The following is a 19,139-nucleotide window of genomic DNA, read 5'->3' as shown; positions in this document are numbered from 1 at the left end:
CTTCGATGAGTTTGCCTGTTTTAGATACTTCATGTAAGTTGGCTTTGCATCTTTTTCCATTAAGAACCCCACCTTTTGTTCCTATAGTTAATAAGCATTTCTGGACTGTGGAAGAAATTTTTAAGTAGAAAAAAATGAATCTTGTTGAATTATTTTTGCTAACATAATTGACATTTTCATGATCTTAACACGTTTAATGGCAGCACATAAGGTTTTTTAGCTCATTTTCAAGAACAAATTGTTTTCCTCATATATATGTATTCCATATTTATTTAAAATTGACATTATTTTTTCTGAAATATCTTATTTTGGAGAAGCTCCCTGCTAATACTGTTTTCTACTTGTCATTGATAATTCTTTTTGATATTCACAATGTCTAACTTGGTGATTTCTTTGTGATTTTTATGTTCTGTTATAGTAATTCATTAAAGTGTTAAGATTTTAAATTACAGATAATAAAAAAAGTTAGAACTTTAATAGTAATGTCACTTTTGGCTTCTGAACTTTGTGTTTGGTATGACATGTGACTTCTCAGGATTCTAGTCAGGATAATTAAAATAGACTTACTACTTGTTAATATGCTTACTAAATTGATGCTCCCAAATTTGTTCAGCATTAGATTTATTTTAGATGAGTAGTATAGAGGTAATGCAGTTAGATAGTGAATGGTTATGATATATTTTGGTCAAAAAGAAATAAACAGTTTCTGAAGTCACCACTTAATCTTCAGTAACCCAAAGCTAGAAGTGTTCTAGACAAATTTTAAGTAATATCCAGTTCTCAGATGATAATGCTTAAATGTTGCAAGGTGATTAAGCAATATTTTATCTTTAGATTTTCCTCTCTTACATCGCTTTTCCTTGACTTCCTATTCTAGTCCCAGTCATGTGTATAAAACTGTGGTTTCCCAGAATTACAATTTCCAGATGGAATCTTTTCAAAGTGAGAAATAATTTTTTTCCAGGCCTCAACTCTAAATTTGGAAATAATTCTGAGGTTTAAGTTTTTTTTTAAACTTCTTCTGATAAAGTGAATTTTCATATAATTTCTAAAAGATTTATGTTAGGAATTAAACTTCAAAATTAATCTTTATAAATTATCTGAAAATTTATTCTATAGGCAGAAATGCTACTTATTCTTCATGTGTTATGTTATTTTATATGCTAAGGCAGGGGCCAGGGAGAGTCGTGTGTCTAAAGGACGCTTTCATCACCACTCGTTTATCCTATTTTTGTGCTTTTCCATTTCTCAAGACTATGTGAGCTAATATTTACTGTTATTGGAGTTCCTTTGGAATCACTTCAAAAATATTAATATAATATAGTATGGATAAACAACAAGGTCCTACTGTATAGCACAGGGAACTATATTCAGTATCCTGTGACAAACCATAATGGAAAAGAATATAAAGAAGAATATATATATGTATAACTGAGTCACTTTGCTATACAGAGGAAAATAACATTGTCAATCAACTATACTTCAATAAAATTAAAAAAAATTTAATATAGAGGAAAGGCTTTTCCCCTCCTTTGATTATTATTGCATTTCCTAGTAAATGAGCTTTACCTGTGAATAAATCTAGCATGTCTGATGTAAGTTTTCATTCTCATGCTAATTCTCCTCTGAAATTGTTTTCTAAAATAGGTTATTCCATTAAATTACTGTTAATAAGTAAGGACTTCTCCTGTGGGAAACACTATTCGTTTAGTTAGGGCAGTGAAAGGAATTAGCTTAATGACAATTGATGCTTTTTAACAAACTGAGTGGTAATTATAGGGACTTTTTAGGTAGTAGTTCACCGACTTTTGTGTCTTTAGCAATTCCTTCTATGGTTATATGTAAAAGATAAAATCAGGCCCGTGCCATTATTGTTACAATTGTGTACCTTGTCATTTTTCTCCTCCTTTATCACTGAGGAATGTATACGTAAGTATTAGGTATTCTTATATGAGTATTTCTTTGAGAGGCCCTTAACCCTCATTATAAAAGGTGGAATAGCACTGTTTTTCTAGATATAATGATGACAGTGCCTGTACCTCTGAAATCCTTTTCTTGTGTTTGCCCCTCCCCTTTCAGAGAAGGCCGTGTACACCTTTGGGCTGGGACAGTTTGGTCAACTGGGTCTTGGCACTTTTATTTTTGAAACTTCAGAACCCAAAGCCATTGAGAATATTAAGGATCAGAAAATAAGTTATGTTTGCTGTGGAGAAAACCACACAGCTTTGATAACAGGTACAGATCAGAATTTCTGTTAATATACTTATGGAACTGGGTATATTTTATTACAAAATAAATACTGTATGGAATGAAAGTATCTAACTTAAGCAAAGGAAATAATAACTGAGAAAATGGAATTCTTTGTTTAATATGCCAACGTGTAAAGTTGTAAACTCCTTTTTCATATCTTAGTTTAATTTAAAATCAGTGTAAATGATCCAAAGGTTTAGAGCCTCAAAATGTGTCAGTGCTATCAGAGGTAAGACCATAGCATTATACTGTGGCAGAAGTATAAAAAGTAAAAAGCTGGAATCTTTTTGAAATTGTATCAATTTGAAGGCTCTGAACTCTGCTCAGACCAAAGGGAAAAGTCTCGTAAGAAAGAACTTTTTTAAAAATATTCTCCCTCTTCAGTCTGACAGCTACATTCAGGCTGAGTAAATTCTTACGATGCTTCTGCCACTGGGAGGCGTTTTCAGGAGTAACACCTTCATACTTTCTCCACAGTGGTAGACAGAAAGGTACCCCAAAGACTATTAATTAAATGAATACCTGGGTCCTCTAGCTCTTCTGCTCTGTAGTTTCCCCTTTATCTGGGGAGATGGTGCTATGGGTCTACTTCTCAACCTCAGAAACTAGGTGCTGCCAATGTAGGACTCAATAAAGGTACTTCCCTAAAATGACTGACTCACCTATAGATAATTAATATGGAGCTGGAGGAATCAGGCTCCCTGACTTCAGACTATACTACAAAGCTACAGTAATCTAGACAGTATAGTACTGACACAAAAATAGAAATATAGATCAATGGGACAGTATAGAAAGCCCAGAGATAAACCCACGCACATATGGTCACCTTATCTTTGATAAAGGAGGCAAGAATATACAGTGGAGAAAAGACAGCCTCTTCAATAAGTGGTGCTGGGAAAACTGGACAGGTACATGTAAAAGTATGAAATTAGAACACTCCCTAACACCACACACAAAAATAAACTCAAAATGGATTAAAGACCTAAATGTAAGGCCAGACACTATCAAACTCTTAGAGGCAGAACACTCTATGACATTAATCACAGCAAGATCCTTTTTGACCCACCTCCTAGAGAAATGGAAATAAAAACAAAAATAAACAAATGGGACCTAATGAAACTTAAAAGCTTTTGCACAGCAAAGGAAACCATAAACTAGAGCAAAAGACAACCCTCAGAATGGGAGAAAATATTTGCAAATGAAGCAACTGACAAAGGATTAATCTCCAAAATTTACAAGCAGCTCATGCAGCTCAATAACTAAAAAACAAACAACCCAATCCAAAAATGGGCAGGCGACCTAAATAGACATTTCTCCAAAGAAGATATCCAGATTGCCAACAAATACATGAAAGAATGCTCAACATCATTAATCATTAGAGAAATGCAAATCAAAACTACAATGAGATACTGTCTCACGCCGGTCAGAATGGCCATCATCAAAAAATCTAGAAACAATAAATGCTGGAGAGGGTGTGGAGAAAAGGAAACCCTCTTGCACTGTTGGTAGGAATGTAAATTGATGCAGCCACTATGGAGAACAGTATGAAGGTTCCTTAAAAATCTAATAGAATTACCATACGACCCAGCAATCCCACTACTGGGCATATACCCTGAGAAAACCGTAATTCAAAAAGAGTCATGTACCAAAATGTTCATTGCAGCTGTGTTTACAATAGCCAGGACATAGAAGCAACCTAAGTGTCCATCAACAGACAAAGATGTGGCACATATATACAGTGGAATATTACTCAGCCATAAAAAGAAACGAAATTGAGTTATTTGTAGTGAGGTGGATGGACCTAGAGTCTGTCATACAGAGTGAAGTCAGAAAGAGAAAAACAAATACCGTATGCTAACACATATATATGGAATCTAAGGAAAAAAAAAAGGTCATGAAGAACCTAGGGGTAAGATGGGAATAAAGACACAGACCTACTAGAGAATGGACTTGAGGATATGGGGAGAGGGAAGGGTAAGCTGTGACAAAGTAAGAGAGTGGCATGGACATATATACACTACCAAACGTAAAATAGGTAGCTAGTGGGAAGCAGCCACATAGCACAGGGAGATCAGCTCGGTGGTTTGTGACCCCTTAGAGGGGTGGGATAGGGAGGGTGGGAGGGAGGGAGACACAAGAGGGAAGAGATATGGGAACATATGTATATGTATAACTGATTCACTTTCTTATAAAGCAGAAACTAACACACCATTGTAAAGCAATTATACTCCAATAAAGATGTTAAAAAAGAAATGAGCGTAAAGCTTCACAAATACATCAATAAATTAAAACTATTGACACATTAAATGGAAATATGTAATTTGAGAAGAATAAAAATTAAGTGAAATATATTTCATTTGAATTACAAAAAAATATATATTCTCCATAATTTTAATTACTTTGGAATAAAAGGCTCTGTAATTTCTCTATTTGTAGCTCATCATTTCTATCTAAAAAGTAAAGCATTAAAAAGTCATAAATCATATAGTATTTTGAAATAATCGGGATACTGGTATTTCTGCATTTTCCCCTTCTTTTGCAAGTTTCTGCTACGATGAACCTCATCTAATGGTATATGCTTAGGGGAACTAGCGCTCAGCAAATACAAGGTATTACCAAGTACTGTCCCTTCTTCCCCAAAGAACTTTGCAGAGAGAACTATCTGCCCATTTTCAAGTATCAGTGTCCTTATTAATGTTGCATGAAATTGAACTATATAGAATGTAAAGAATTACTGTTCATTCACAATCCCAGAAGAGTTGTTGATATGTATGCCTTACTGCAAGTCTTAAGCTCAGTTTCTCTGTCTTTACTGCCATTTTCCATCAACTCTAAATTGTCACTGATCGTAAATACACATTTTTTATGGATCATTTAACATACAATTAGGTTATTTGGTTAAACTTTCATAATACCTTTCCTCCTGATGAAAGAAGTTATAGCACAAATAATTGAACATTATTTGACTTTTTTGCTCATGAATCCTCCCCAGGGACAGGTGTTATGAATTTTTTCTTTGTCCAGGACTAATGAGAGATATGTAGTGAGTTTTCTGTAAGTTCTTGCCAGTTCCCCATTATAGCCAGTGGCTCATGTTTTAAAAAGCTCTCTGAGGTTGGAAGTGTGATCAGGCAGCTTGATCAGAGTTTATTTTTTCTGGCTAAAGATAATCAGGTTTAAAAAAAAAACCTTAACATTTTGAATAAGAATATCAGGGTCAAAAAAAGGAGGAGGAAAGCAAAAAGATGATAAGGAGTATATATAAAGAAAGGAAATAAATACCTAATAGTAAGAATTATAACAATCTAAATTTAGAATCTAAACGCTGGTTATTGCTTATTTATAGGGAATCTATTTGTTTTTAATAATTTTTGAACTTTCCACTTTAGTGAATTTTGTTATTATTTCTAATTATTTTTTCAGGCAGTTCTCGTGGCTTTTCTTACTATACAATTACTTTGCCATCCTAAAGTACAAGTCCCCATATATGATCTTGTCATTTCCCAGCTTAAAACCATTCATTTAGCTTATTACTGTTCTTAATATAGAGTTCCAAAATGCTTAATATGAGCTAATAAGATCCTCTTTCGTGTGATTACTTCTTCCCTCTTCAGGCTCATCTCATACCACTCTCACCTTTGTGCTCCAGACACATTGGTTGCCTTTTGGCTTCTTGACTGGGCTGTGTTTTCTCTTGATTCACAGCCTTTGTATGTACTGCTGGCCTCTGCCTGGAAGATTTTTTGCTCCCTTCTTCTTGTAACTAAACCCTAATCCTTTCAGCTTCAGTTTAAAAGCCTTTCCTAATCTCCAGACTGGAGGGAGAGCCCCTCCTCTGCACCTATACTGGCACCCTTTCCTTTCCTTCTGCTTCCATGGCACTTGCCTCACTTGAGATGGAGAGTATGAAAGAAAGGCTTGAGGAGTGAATGTACAGAATACCTGCTATGGCAGTGGGCAAAACGATTAACTGGAGAGAAGGGACAAAATTACTCATCATCATCTTGGCCCAGCTATATAGGGGACCCCAGTATTGATATAGGGACCAGCAGCTTGGTTGGTTTATGGCATTTCCTTGAGCAGCTTTCCACAACCCTGAAGCAGAAGTAAAAGAGACAGTTGGATTGATCGAAACTAGTGGTGATTTTGTCTCCACAGGGGACACATGGCAATGTCTGGAGATGTTTTTGATTGTCACAACTGCAGAGGCAGGGTATTCTATGGGCATTTAGTAGGTAGAAGCCAAGGATGCTGCTAAACATCCCACGATGCACAGGACAGACCCATACAACCAAGAATTATCTGGCCTCAAATGTCTGTAGTGCCGAGGTTGAAAAACCCTGACCTAATCAGTGACCTGAGGAAAAAAGAAAATAGATTGTATTGGGATGTAGGAGGTCAGAATACAAAAATCTCCTTCTTGAGATGATGGTGTGTATCACAAGATCTTATGCTGGGTTGCTGCTGCTCCACACAGCACCTCACACACCTGGGTCTCAACTTCACAAGCCACCAAGAGCTTAGTGATTTATTCTCGGGGTATCTATTGCCTCATGTTATGTGTGGACAACAGAAACCATAGAGAGTGTGGAAACATCAGTGGAGCAGAGTAAATTTAATGGAGAATATGAGGGGAAAATTGCAATGTAAGTTAATGTATTTGTCTATTTACAAATAGATCCATGAAAGTAACACTTTTATAATTCTCTCTTTTTTTCATTTTAGATTTAGGCCTTATGTATACTTTTGGAGACAGTCGACATGGAAAATTAGGACTTGGACTGGAGAGTTTTGCCAATCAGTTCGTTCCTACTTTGTGTTCTAATTTTTTGAAGTTTATAGTACAGTTGGTAAGGACATCACATTTCCCTGTTTACATGTTCATATTCCTATATTTGAGTCTTTCAGTATTTCATAGAAAATAAGTACTTTTCTGTTTATATGAAATATCATAGCTATATCTAGTAAATATACTTGTGTCCTAAAGGCCAAATGTCAGACATCACGGCACTCTGAAAATCTGTCCCTTTTCTAATGTTCCTCCTCTAACATCTTCCTTTCTGCCCTAATCTTGACTCTTCTACTTCATTTTCATATGTCTCTTGAGAGCCAAGACTGTGCCATGCCTGGAAGCTTTGTGTTTCCTGTAGCTCCCAGCAGAGTGCCTCACTCACAGTGGTCATCTGTAAATATTTGCTGGATTAGATACCACTAGGACTCTCAAATCCTGCACAAGAAAAATATCTGATAATAAATGAAGCGTTTTGAAATTATATTTAATTGGTTAAGTGTTATTTGGATAAGGTGTTGTTTCAGTGACATCTCCATCAGGCACTGTATCTCTGTTGTTTCTAACACTTTTGCCAATTAAGAACTATAGACTTGAAAATTTTGTTTACTCAGTGATGATAATATTACTTGGAATTTGTTCTGCAAAGGCTCAGAGCCTCGTACTATGGAACACTTCCATTCCTTGATTTGACACCTGTTTAATGAATGCCTGCTTGGTACAAGATACTGGACTGAGGATGAGGAATACAGAGCATGCAGTGATGAACACAGTGACCAGATTTTCATTGACTAAGCTTATAATCTTATGGGGAAGATGGTTTCTGTTTTGTTTTGTTTTGTTTTGTTTTTTGTTTTTTTGCGGTACGCGGGCCTCTCACTGTTGTGGCCTCTCCCGTTGCGGAGTACAGGCTCCGGACACACAGGCTCGGCGGCCATGGCTCACAGGCCCAGGCGCTCCGCGGCATGTGGGACCTTCCCAGACCGGGGCATGAACCCGTGTCGCCTGCATCGGCAGGCAGACTCTCAACCACTGCGCCACCAGGGAAGCCCGGGAAGATGGTTTTTAAAAGGTGCTATACAGAAAACATATCAATTTTAACTTTGAACATACGAAGGGAAAGGTTCAGAGTATGCTCTTCTATGTCATGTAGAACACTATGAAGACACCAGAAGTCTGTGTATTGCAAACACAATGTTTTTTAAAGCATTTTATTGAAAATCAGTTATTTCTCAAAATCGTTTGAATGTTGATTTCCTTTTTCATTGTTCTATCATTGTGCATGCTTGCGTTTTGCTCTCAGGACTTTTAAGCATTAAACTTAAAAAATCTTCATGTATAAAGACATAATTATCCCAAGAGACTGATTTATTCTTGGGTCCCTTCTTTCCAAGTAGAACTTGTCTGAGTAATTTTTTCGAGTTGTTAGTGTTGCTCCAAGATTAAAATAGCATTTTCTAACTTGTAAAGAGAAATATAATGTGCCAAATAGGTTTTTTTCTCTATACTGTATATTCAGTTGAAAGTAAAATGGTATGTTAAACTTGTTCTAGTTTTCAATAATAGTGTTTAAAGAATATATATTGTAAGGGCTTCCCTGGTGGTGCAGTGGTTAAGAATCTGCCTGCCAATGCAGGGGACACAGGTTCGAGCCCTGGTCCAGGAAGATCCCACATGCTGTGGAGCAGCTAAGCCCATACGCCACAACTACTGAGACTGTGCTCTAGAGCCCATGAGCCACAACTACTGAGCCTGCGTGCCACAACTACTGAAGCCTGTGCACCTAGAGCCCGTGCTCCACAACAAGAGAAGCCACCACAATGGGAAGACCACGCACTGCAATGAAGACTAGCCCCCACTCACCGCAACTAGAGAAAGCCCGTGTGCAGCAATGAAGACCCAATGCAGCCAAAAATAAATAAATAAATTTTTTAAAAAAAGAATATATTGTAATTCGTGTGTGTGTGTGTGTGTGTTTGTAGAGAGAGAGAGAGATTTCAGTCAGTCAGTCTAGGAAGTCTACCGCTAAGTTAATGTTTTGTAGCTGAAAACTGTTAAAGACCCATTTGTGGGGCTTCCCTGGTGGCGCTGTGGTTGAGAATCAGCCTGCTAATGCAGAGGACATGGGTTTGAGCCCTGGTCCGGGAAGATCCCACATGCCACGGAGCAACTAAGCCCATGCACCATGACTGAGCCTGTGCTCTAGAGCCCACGTGACACAACTACTGAAGCCTGCGTGCCTAGAGCCGGTGCTCTGCAACAAGAGAAGCCACCGCAACGAGAAGCCTGTGCACCGCAACAAAGAGTAGCCCCCGCTCGCCACAACTAGAGAGAAGCCGGCACACAGCAACGAAGACCCAACGCAGCCAAAAATAAAAATAAATTAAAAAACAAAACAAACCCATTTGTGTTTGAAGCCAGTGTCAATTAATTTATCTGTGAATTTATGCTGCAGGTTGCTTGCGGTGGATGTCACATGCTAGTTTTTGCCACTCCACGACTTGATGGGGCAGAAGACGTTGAGTTAGATGAAATAAATGATTGTTGCTTACCTTCAGCTACATCTCTGCCCATCAGTGATCTGACTTCAGGAAACGTACTGCAGAGATCTTTATCAGCACGTGTGCGGCGAAGAGAGAGGGTACAGTTGTGGCCTATTCTATATAATAATGTTGTCTAGCACTGTAAAGAAAACAGATTTTTTTTCTTTTTAAACCAAAGAAGGGTCTTCTTAGGTAAATTTACTAAATAAAATGATTAGAATTGAGGGCTTACAAACTTTTAAAGCAAACTCAGAATTAAACTGGTAAATATACAAACTAGAAAATTGAAATGATCGTGGATAACCTTTGCTTGTAGACAGTGGTACTTACCGCTATCTTATCACCTCAGATAGAATGCTAAGTTGTTTTCTCAACCATCTGTGGATTGACTTCTACTTTGCTTTTATCTTGTAAAGCTAATACCTCATGAGCAATGAAAGGTTATATATATATTATAACTAATGAAAGGTAGAAAACAAAGAAATAAGGGCTTTATTTGAGAGAGGGAATGTTCTTTCTCAATTAAATTTAGAGATTCTCATTCTGTGCTTTAAAATTATTCAATGACACTTACATTTAAAAAAAATAAAATGCCAAATGATTTTTAGAGACATTCCTTTTTTTAAAAAATTGCTTTAAGTTCCAAAATGTATTCCTTTAGTGGTAAAAAAAAAAGTTAAGTTTCATTTTTCTTATGAAAAAGTATATATGGAAAAATTGAGAAATATCCCATAAGTATTTTGTAATTGTTGTTGGTTTGTGTCTCCTGAGTAACTTTTTTTTTCCGGGAAGGCAGAGCAAACACACTTTTCCCCATCTTGTGAAAAACAGACTTCCAAATTGACAATTTAGAGCAACTTAGATACAGAGGCAAACAAAACAAAACATTTTTGAGCCCTTGGGGATTATTAAAAAGTGAATGTTGTAGGACGTTGGCCAACTTTGAAGTCTCTCTCTTCAATATTTTTAGCAACCTCAGGGTGGTTTATATCAATATTAAGTATATAACATTATCTAACAGTTTATTTAACCTGTTTGTTTTAAAGGAGAAATCCCCAGACTGTATTCAAACGACAGGAACACTACCTCCAATTGCAGGGACTCTCATACCACCTGTTTGTTTTCCACCTCGTTCAGTTCCTTTCTGTATGTCTACAACTAATCTGCTAGAGAAGAGGATGCCTGATAAAGAGGGCCCTATGCTGCCAATGGAACCAGGTAACAGTTGATGCTCTGCCTGCTCTCAGAAGAAATGTACCATTTATTCCATTGTTTTCATGTTCATCTCAAGCTATTTTCTCTAACTTAATTGCTTTCTTCCTAGTTAGAGACTGACATCTCTCATGTGAACTCAAATCCAAGAATACTCTTACTAGTAGAAAGCATCTCTGGTGACCTTAAAAATCCCATGTAATGACAGCAGCATATTTTTATAAAGCAGTGTATAACATATATATCACCTTCTCTTACATTATCTTCTTTAAACCCAGAAGCAACTCCATCAACTAGGTGGGAGTTATATTCTTCATTTTTGTATATGAGAAAAGCAAGGCTTGAAGAGATTGAGTGACTCAGGTCACTCAGTTTTATAAGTGAACAGGATTTGAATGCAGGTCTTGTAGACCTATGTGAAGTTCTGCCCTTAGGCAATATAGCATCGTGGTTAAGAGCCTGGGATGTAGAGTCAAATTGATCTGGGATCCGATGCCAGCTTTCACATTTATTAACTATGTGACTGGCTTTGGGAAGGTTACTTAATTTCTCTACACCTCAGTTTCCATATCTTTGAAATAACTTTAATAATACCTACTTTAGAGAGTTCATGACAGTTAAATGAGATAAGGCATATAAAATACTTAGCATTGAGCCTAGCACCCCCAGAAACCTCTTCATAAATATAGGCATAGTTATTATTAACCCCACTGCCTACTAGATACAGATTTCATGTTTTAAATTGTAATTCCAGCTCTTTAGCCATTATACACCTCTTCTAAATAGTTTTGTTTACAGACATTTGTGTATCGTAGGAGTGTGTTTATGTTACTACAGGGCATGTACCCAGATGATAGGGGCAGAACAAGAAACTAGGGTAGGAAATCAGAGTAAGCAGTACGTTTGGAATTAAGAAGAAAATCTGGGCATCTGGGATTAAGAACTGTGGCACAGATAATTTTAATATCTTTGGGCTCAGGAACCTAGATAAAAGGTTGAGGTAACAAAGGATCAGGAACTCAGTCAAGAATTGTGGGCCATAGGAATGGAATGTTGTCTACATCTAAGACCTTGATAATGAGCTGGGTTTCCTACATCTCACCCACAAATTCTGTATGTTTCCTTTGGAGATAGGAATCACTGGTGCTCTTCATCCCTGTACATGGGAAAAGTAGATTCTAGCAACAGTGTGTGCAAGGAAAAGAGAAGTTTATGGTTTGGGACAAGTTGTTTCCCACTTCAAGAGATTTGAATGTGAAGATAGAACTTTGTAGCTAGAGCGAAAGGAAAAGCCATCCCATATCTTTTTGTGACTGTTTGCTAAAACCAACTTAATAAAAATATTTTGAAAGTTGTATCCAACATATAATGTGACTTTTTATAAATTATTTGCAGGCTTCAGTATTTCTCATGGAGTGAAGGAGGTCAGGGAAGACATGACTGAGGAAGTGACATTTAAGCTAAAACATAAAGGATAAAAAGTAGCCACACAAAGAGAGATGTGTATGTTACAGGCAGAGAAAATAATGTAGGTAAAGGTTTGGAAGCAGTTTATAGGAAAAGGAAAGAAGATCACTGGGCTCAGAGAGTGAGGGAAAAGGCAGGACAAGATGATGTTGGAAAAAGAGACAGCAGAAAAATATCCATGGGTTTATAGGCCATGAGAGGCCTATTTGATTTGAGTGTTTCTCTTAAGTGTAATAGAAAGTCATTAAAGGGTTTTAAATAGTGGAGTGATGTGCTCCAGTGCCATTTATATTTTAAGATGATCACTTTTGCCGGTGTGTGGATGTAGGGATGCCAGACTAGAGGTAGGAAGAATACTTAAGAGCCTTTTGCAAGAGATGATGGTGTTTGCAGATTTGAAATACATTTTAGTCATAGAAACAACTGAACTTGCTCGTTAATGGGTCACACATAGATGTGTAGGCAGGAGGATGGTCGACTGCTTTGAGAAAAAAAAATAAAAATTGAGCTTGAGATACCTGTGAGACATCCAAGCAGAAATATCAAGCAGGCAGTTGAAAATGAAAGAATAACATTTAGAAGATAGGTGTGGACAAGGACAGAAATTTGAAAAACGTCAACATAGAGATGGTATTGATAATCCATGGAAGTTGGTGAAATCACCTATTAGAGAGTAGAGTAGCAAGAAGAGAGGGCCCAGGATTTAGCCCTGAGAATGTCTAACACTTAGAGGGGAGGAGAGGAAGAGCCCACAAAACCACCTTCCCCAGCCTCATCAGCCAGTAAGGTAGGAGGAGGGTCATGAGGAGGGAGTAGGGTCATGAATTCAAAGTACCGCTCAAAGGTCAAGGAAAAGGAGTTCAAAGAAGCATCCATGGATTAAGCATCATGGAGATTTTTGGTGATCCTGACAAGAGCAGTTCCAGGGAGAGATCAGGACAGAAGGCAGAGTGTTAAAAGTTGAGGCATGAAGGGGAAATGAGGACGTGAAGAGGAGATAGAGTGTGTAGATAGTTCTTTTGCCTATTTTGGTCCTGAAGAGGAGCAGAGAAATGGGCTGACAGGAGAGGGAGATGTGGAGTCAATGGGAAATACTAGAGCATGTTTGTGTGCTAATGCAGGGGTCCCCAAACCCTGGGCCACGGACTGATTCAGGTCTGCAGCCTGTTAGGAACCGGGCCTCACAGCACAGCAGGGGGTGAGCAGCAGACGGCGGGCAAGCAAACAAGCTAGCAAAGCTTCATCTGCTGCTCCCCATCGCTCGCATTACCGCCTGAACCATCCCCCCACCCCCGGCCTGTGGAAAACCTGTCTTCCACAAAACCGGTCCCTGGTGCCAGAAAGGTTGAGGACCTTGGGGACCGCTGTGCCTAATGGACATGAGCCAGTAGTCCCAGAGAGATTGGTAGCACACGAGAGAGAGGATATGACCAAAGGTGCAAAGCTCTTGAGAAGACAGGAGGGGCTGGCATACAGAGCAGTCTTTGTTAAGAGGAAAGACACATCCTACATTTTAACAGGAAAATGTAGGTAAATTTGTACATTTGTTGGTGAGAAGATAAAGCAGATCACCTCTGACGACTTCTATTTTCTCAGTCAAGTATAAGGCCAAGACCATGAGCTTAAATGGTATACTATCTATTTTCCAAACCTCCTTTTTCTGCCATCTCCAATCTCTCCTGCTTAGTACTTTTCTATTTTAATCTCCTTCAGGTACACTTTAGTTCCCATCTGCTCCAATGTCTTCAGAGGATACCTAATATTTTTTTTAAATAAATGTAAATTTCCCCATGTAACTCCCACCTGCTTTTCTAGCTTCATCTCTCAGCAGCCTTTTTCTTATAACCTTAATTTAGGTCTCGAGTCTGCAGGCTGTGGCCCATGGGTCAAATCTGGCCAGCAACCGGTTTTCTGGGGGTTTTTTAATGTCTTTACTGGAGTATAATTGCTTTACATTGTTTTGTTAGTTTCTGCTATATAACAAAGTGAATCAGCTCTACGTATACTAATATCCCCATATCCCCTCCCTCTTACATCTCCCTCCCACCCTCCCTATCCAACTCCTCTAGGTGGTCACAGAGCACCGAGCGATCTCCGTATGCTATGCAGCTGCTTCCCACTAGCTATCTATTTTACATCTGGTAGTGTATATATGTCCGTGCCACTCTCTCACTTCGTCCCAGCTTACCCTTCCCCATCCCCGTGTCCTCAAGTCCATTCTCTACGTCTGCATCTTTATTCCTGTCCTGCCCCTAGGTTCTTCAGAAACTTTTTTTTTTTAGATTCCATATATATGTATTAGCATACGATATTTGTTTTTCTCTTTCTGACTTACTTCACTCTGTATGACAGCCTCTAGGTCCATCCACCTCACTACAAATAACTCAATTTCGTTTCTTTATATGACTGAGTAACATTCCATTGTATATATGTGCCACGTCTTCTTTATCCATTCATCTGTCGATGGACACTTAGGTTGCTTCCATGTCCTGGCTATTGTAAATACAGCTGCAATGAGCATTGTGGTACATGACTCTGAATTATGGTTTTCTCAGGGTATATGCCCAGTAGTGGGATTGCTGGGTCGTATGGTAATCCTATTTTTAGTTTTTTAAGGAACCTCCATACTGTTTTCCATAGTGGCTGTATCAGTTTACATTCCCACCAACAGTGCGAGAGGGTTCCCTTTTCTCCACACCCTCTCCAGCATTTATTGTTTGTAGAACATTTGATAATGGCCATTCCAACCGGTGTGAGGTGATACCTCATTGTAGTTTTGATTTGCATTTCTCTAATGATTACTGATGTTGAGCATCCTTTCATGTGTTAGTTGGCAATCTGGATATCTTCTTTGGAGAAATGTCTATTTAGGTCTTCTGCCCATTTTTGGATTGGGTTGTTTCTTGTTTTGTTATCGAGCTGCGTGAGCTGCTTGTAAATTTTGAAGATTAATCCTTTGTCAGTTGCTTCATTTGCAAATATTTTCTCCCATTCTGAGGGTTGTCTTTTGCTCTAGTTTATGGTTTCCTTTGCTGTGCAAAAGCTTTTAGGTTTCATTAGGTCCCATTTGTTTATTTTTGTTTTTATTTCCATTTCTCTAGGAGGTGGGTCAAAAAGGATCTTGCTGTGATGTATCTCATAGAGTGTTGTGCCTATGTTTTCCTCTAAGAGTTTTATAGTGACTGGTCTTACATTTAGGTCTTTAATTCATTTTGAGTTTATTTTTGTGTATGGTGTTAGGGAGTGTTCTAAGTTCATTCTTTTACATGTACCTGTCCAGTTTTCCCAGCACCACTTACTGAAGAGGCTGTCTTTTCTCCATTGTATATTCTTGCCTCCTTTATTAAAAATAAGGTGAGCATATGTGCATGGGTTTATCTCTGGGCTTTCTATCCTGTTCCATTGATCTATATTTCTGTTTTTGTGCCAGTACCATACTGTCTTGATTACTGTAGCTTTGTAGTATAGTCTGAAGTCCAGGAGCCTGATTCCTCCAGCAACGTTTTTCTTTCTCAAGATTCCTTTGGCTATTTGGGGTCTTTTATGTTTCCATACAAATTGTGAAATTTTTTGTTCTAGTTCTGTGAAAAATGCCAGTGGTAGTTTGATAGGGATTACATTGAATCTGTAGATTGCTTTGGGTAGTATAGTCATTTTCACAATGTTAATTCTTCCCATCCAAGAACATGGTATATCTCTCCATCTGTTGGTATCATCCTTAATTTCTTTCATCAGTGTCTTATAATTTTCTGCATATAGGTCTTTGGTCTCCCTAGGTAGGTTTATTCCTAGGTATTTTATTCTTTTTGTTGCAGTGGTAAATGGGAGTGTTTCCTTAATTTCTCTTTCAGATTGTTCATCATTAGTGTATAGGAATGCAAGAGATTTCTATGCATTAATTTTGTGTCCTGCTACTTTATGAAATTCTTTGATTAGCTCTAGTAGTTTTCTGGTAGCATCTTTGGGATTTCCTATGTATAGTGTCATGTCATCTGCAGACAGTGACAGCTTTACTTCATCTTTTCTGATTTGAATTCCTTTTATTTCTTTTTCTTCTCTGATTGCTGTGGCTAAAGTTTACACAACTATGTTGTGTAATAGTGGTGAGAGTGGACCACCTTGTCTTGTTCATGATCTTAGAGGAAATGCTTTCAGTTTTTCACCATTGAGAATGAGGTTGGCTGTGGGTTTGTCATATATGCCCTTTATTATGTTGAGGTAAGTTCCCTCTATGCCTACTTTCTGGAGAGTTTTTATCATAAATGGGTGTTGAATTTTGTCAAAAGCTTTTCCTGCATCTACTGAGATGATCATATGGTTTTTCTCCTTCAATTTGTTAATATGGTGTATCACACTGATTGATTGCAAGAATCCTTGCAATCCTGGGGTAAACCCCACTTGATCGTGGTGTTTGATCCTTTTAATGTGCTGTTGGATTCTGTGTGCTAGTATTTTGTTGAGCATTTTTTAATCTATGTTTTATCAGTGATATTGGCCTGAGGTTTTCTTTTTTTGTGACATCTTTGTCTGGTTTTGGTATCAGAGTGATGGTGGCCTCGTAGAATGAGTTTGGGAGTGTTCCTCCCTCTGCTATATTTTGGAAGAGTTTGAGAAGGATAGGTGTTAGCTCTTCTCTAAATGTTTGATAGAATTCATCTGTGAAGCCATCTGGTCCTGGGCTTTTGTTTGTTGGAAGATTTTTAATCACAGTTTCAATTTCAGTGCTTGTCATTGGTCTGTTTATATTTTCTATTTCTTCCTGGTTCAGTCTTGGAAGGTTGTGCTTTTCTAAGAATTTGTCCATTTTTTCCAGGTTGTCAGCCACCGGTTTTTATAAAGTTTATTAGAAGCCAGTCACGCCCATTAATTTATGTATTGTTTGTGGCTACTTTCACATTTCAGTGGCAGAGTTTGCATAATCAGGACAGAGACTGTATGGCCTCAAAGCCTATAACGTTTAACATGTGGCCTTTGACAGAAAAAGGTTGCTGACCCCTGATTTTAATCAAACTGAGCTCTTCGCAGTCAGACTGAGTGGAAAGGCTGTGAAGTCAAGGCAGACTTGAGATTGACACTTGACACCAAAAGAGTCACTGAACCTTAATTTATTCATTTGTGAAATGGGGATATAACACTTAGCTCTCTTATTGTCATGACATTAACCTGACATGTATAAAAGCATATGTTCCAAGTACACGGTAAGCCTTCAACACAAGCCATTCCACAGCTTCTTTTAGCACTAGGCTTATTTTCTTCCCCATCCACCTCCATCTCTGCCTCTCAGAATTCTACTTATCCATCATTCCCTGTAACTCCTTAGTGAAACATTTCCTGATTCCCAACATTTGGATGTGCTTTCTCATTCCCCTATGTAATATGTTTTGTATTCTCTTCTAGACTATAAGTTCATTAAAATTTAGTAGTTACTTAAGTTGATATCTCCTACATAATACCTCACATGGAATAAAGACAGACTATTTGTTCATTTGAATTGAATGAATTTACAAGGGAGAGATCACTGTGGACTGGCATTTTTAGTGAAGACTTCATTAAGGAGCTCCTCTCAAATAAGTATATGTGTGCTACATGGGGGTATGGTAATTGAGAAAAATGTAAGGTCAAATAAAGCTTGTAACTTTTAATTATCTGCTTTATGATGTAATAACCTTGCAGTTTTCTATAAAAGTTTCCAGGTCCTTGTGCTAGTTTTCTGTTGCTACATAAGAAATGATCCTAAAACTTAGGTTAAAACAACAAACATTTACTATCTCACACAGTTTCTCAGGGTCGAGAATCCAGGAACAGTCTAGCTGAGTGGTTCTGGCTCAGGGTATTTCATGTAGTTGTAGTCACATTGTCAGATGGGGCTGCAGTCATCTGAAGGCTTGACTGAGTCTGGAGGATCCTCTTTCAAGCTCACTCACGTGGCCATCGGCAGGAGGCTTCACTCCCTTAGCACATGGGCTTCTCCCTGGGGATGCTCACAACATGGCTTCCAAGAAAGTGTGTGTGTGTGCACGCGCGCGCGCGAGAGAGAGGGAGAGAGAACTGAGACATAAGCCACAATAGCATCACAATTATATCTGCTTTTTTTATTGGCCATGCAGACCAACCTGGTAAAATGTGGAAGGGAACTCCACAGAGGTATGCATAGCAGAGGTTGTGGGTTGTTGGAGACCTTTTTGGGGTCTGGCCATCACAGTGCTTGATACTTGGGTAGTATTTACCCCAAAGGAATAATGTTTGCCTGTTCACATGAATGAAGCAATTGTTATCTCATCAGTGTCATAGTTTTTAAATTTTCAAAAAGATTTTAAAACCTGTTATCACTGTGAATGAATTCTGTTCAGTTCCCTTAATATGAGGTTTAAGGACCTTTAGTAAAATTATAACTGTACTTTTATATTACAGAATAATTTCTGTTTATTGTCTAGTTGTCTTTCACTTTTCTGTTGAAATCTTGTTTTCTCTTTTCTCTTTTAATCATTCAGATTATTTTCAACGTAAAATAACCAAAGGGAAAGAGACAGACAATTTTTCAGCAGAGGATTCAGAAAGCCTTGGAGAAACTACTGATGTCTTAAATATGGTAATGGTTTTCCTATTTATGTGATATAGATATAAGTTCCTCATGTATTTGTATGTGTATGTCTGTGTATATGTATGTCTACTTCCTAAGCCGTTATATACATAGAAAAGCTTTTGTTTTTGTTTTGGTTTCATTCATTATTTTAAAATCAGCTTTATTGAGGTATAGGTTACATACAGTAAAATTCATTTCAACTCTCACATTATTAGTATGCAATTGAGAGTTGATTATATGACTATATGGACTGTTTTGTGTTAATTTCATTTATATATTTTTAAAAATCAATATA

The 19,139-nt window shown here is 37.8% G+C and overlaps 1 protein-coding gene across 15 annotated transcripts in view; it reads left to right on the top strand.

The window, feature by feature from the left end:
• RPGR (retinitis pigmentosa GTPase regulator) overlaps positions 1-19,139 on the top strand; it is a 267,450-nt gene that overhangs the window by 217,098 nt on the left and 31,213 nt on the right. For 14 of the 15 annotated variants that reach the window (XM_027091332.1, XM_027091331.1, XM_027091334.1 and 11 more), the window contains 5 exons: positions 2,080-2,235; positions 6,976-7,100; positions 9,495-9,680; positions 10,629-10,800; positions 18,753-18,850. In XM_027091332.1, the coding sequence (XP_026947133.1) occupies positions 2,080-2,235; positions 6,976-7,100; positions 9,495-9,680; positions 10,629-10,800; positions 18,753-18,850 (737 nt within the window). The remainder of the gene's footprint in view (positions 1-2,079; positions 2,236-6,975; positions 7,101-9,494; positions 9,681-10,628; positions 10,801-18,752; positions 18,851-19,139) is intronic. The other variant, XM_027091325.1, reaches the window with a different exon arrangement.

This window comes from Aethalodelphis obliquidens, unplaced genomic scaffold (assembly GCF_003676395.1).
Source record: "Aethalodelphis obliquidens isolate GAN/ISIS:26980383/991018 unplaced genomic scaffold, ASM367639v1 scaffold71, whole genome shotgun sequence".
NCBI lineage: Eukaryota > Metazoa > Chordata > Mammalia > Artiodactyla > Delphinidae > Aethalodelphis > Aethalodelphis obliquidens.
The sequence above is the reverse complement of the archived record's forward strand: the minus strand, read 5'-3'. Positions and strand labels throughout refer to the sequence as shown.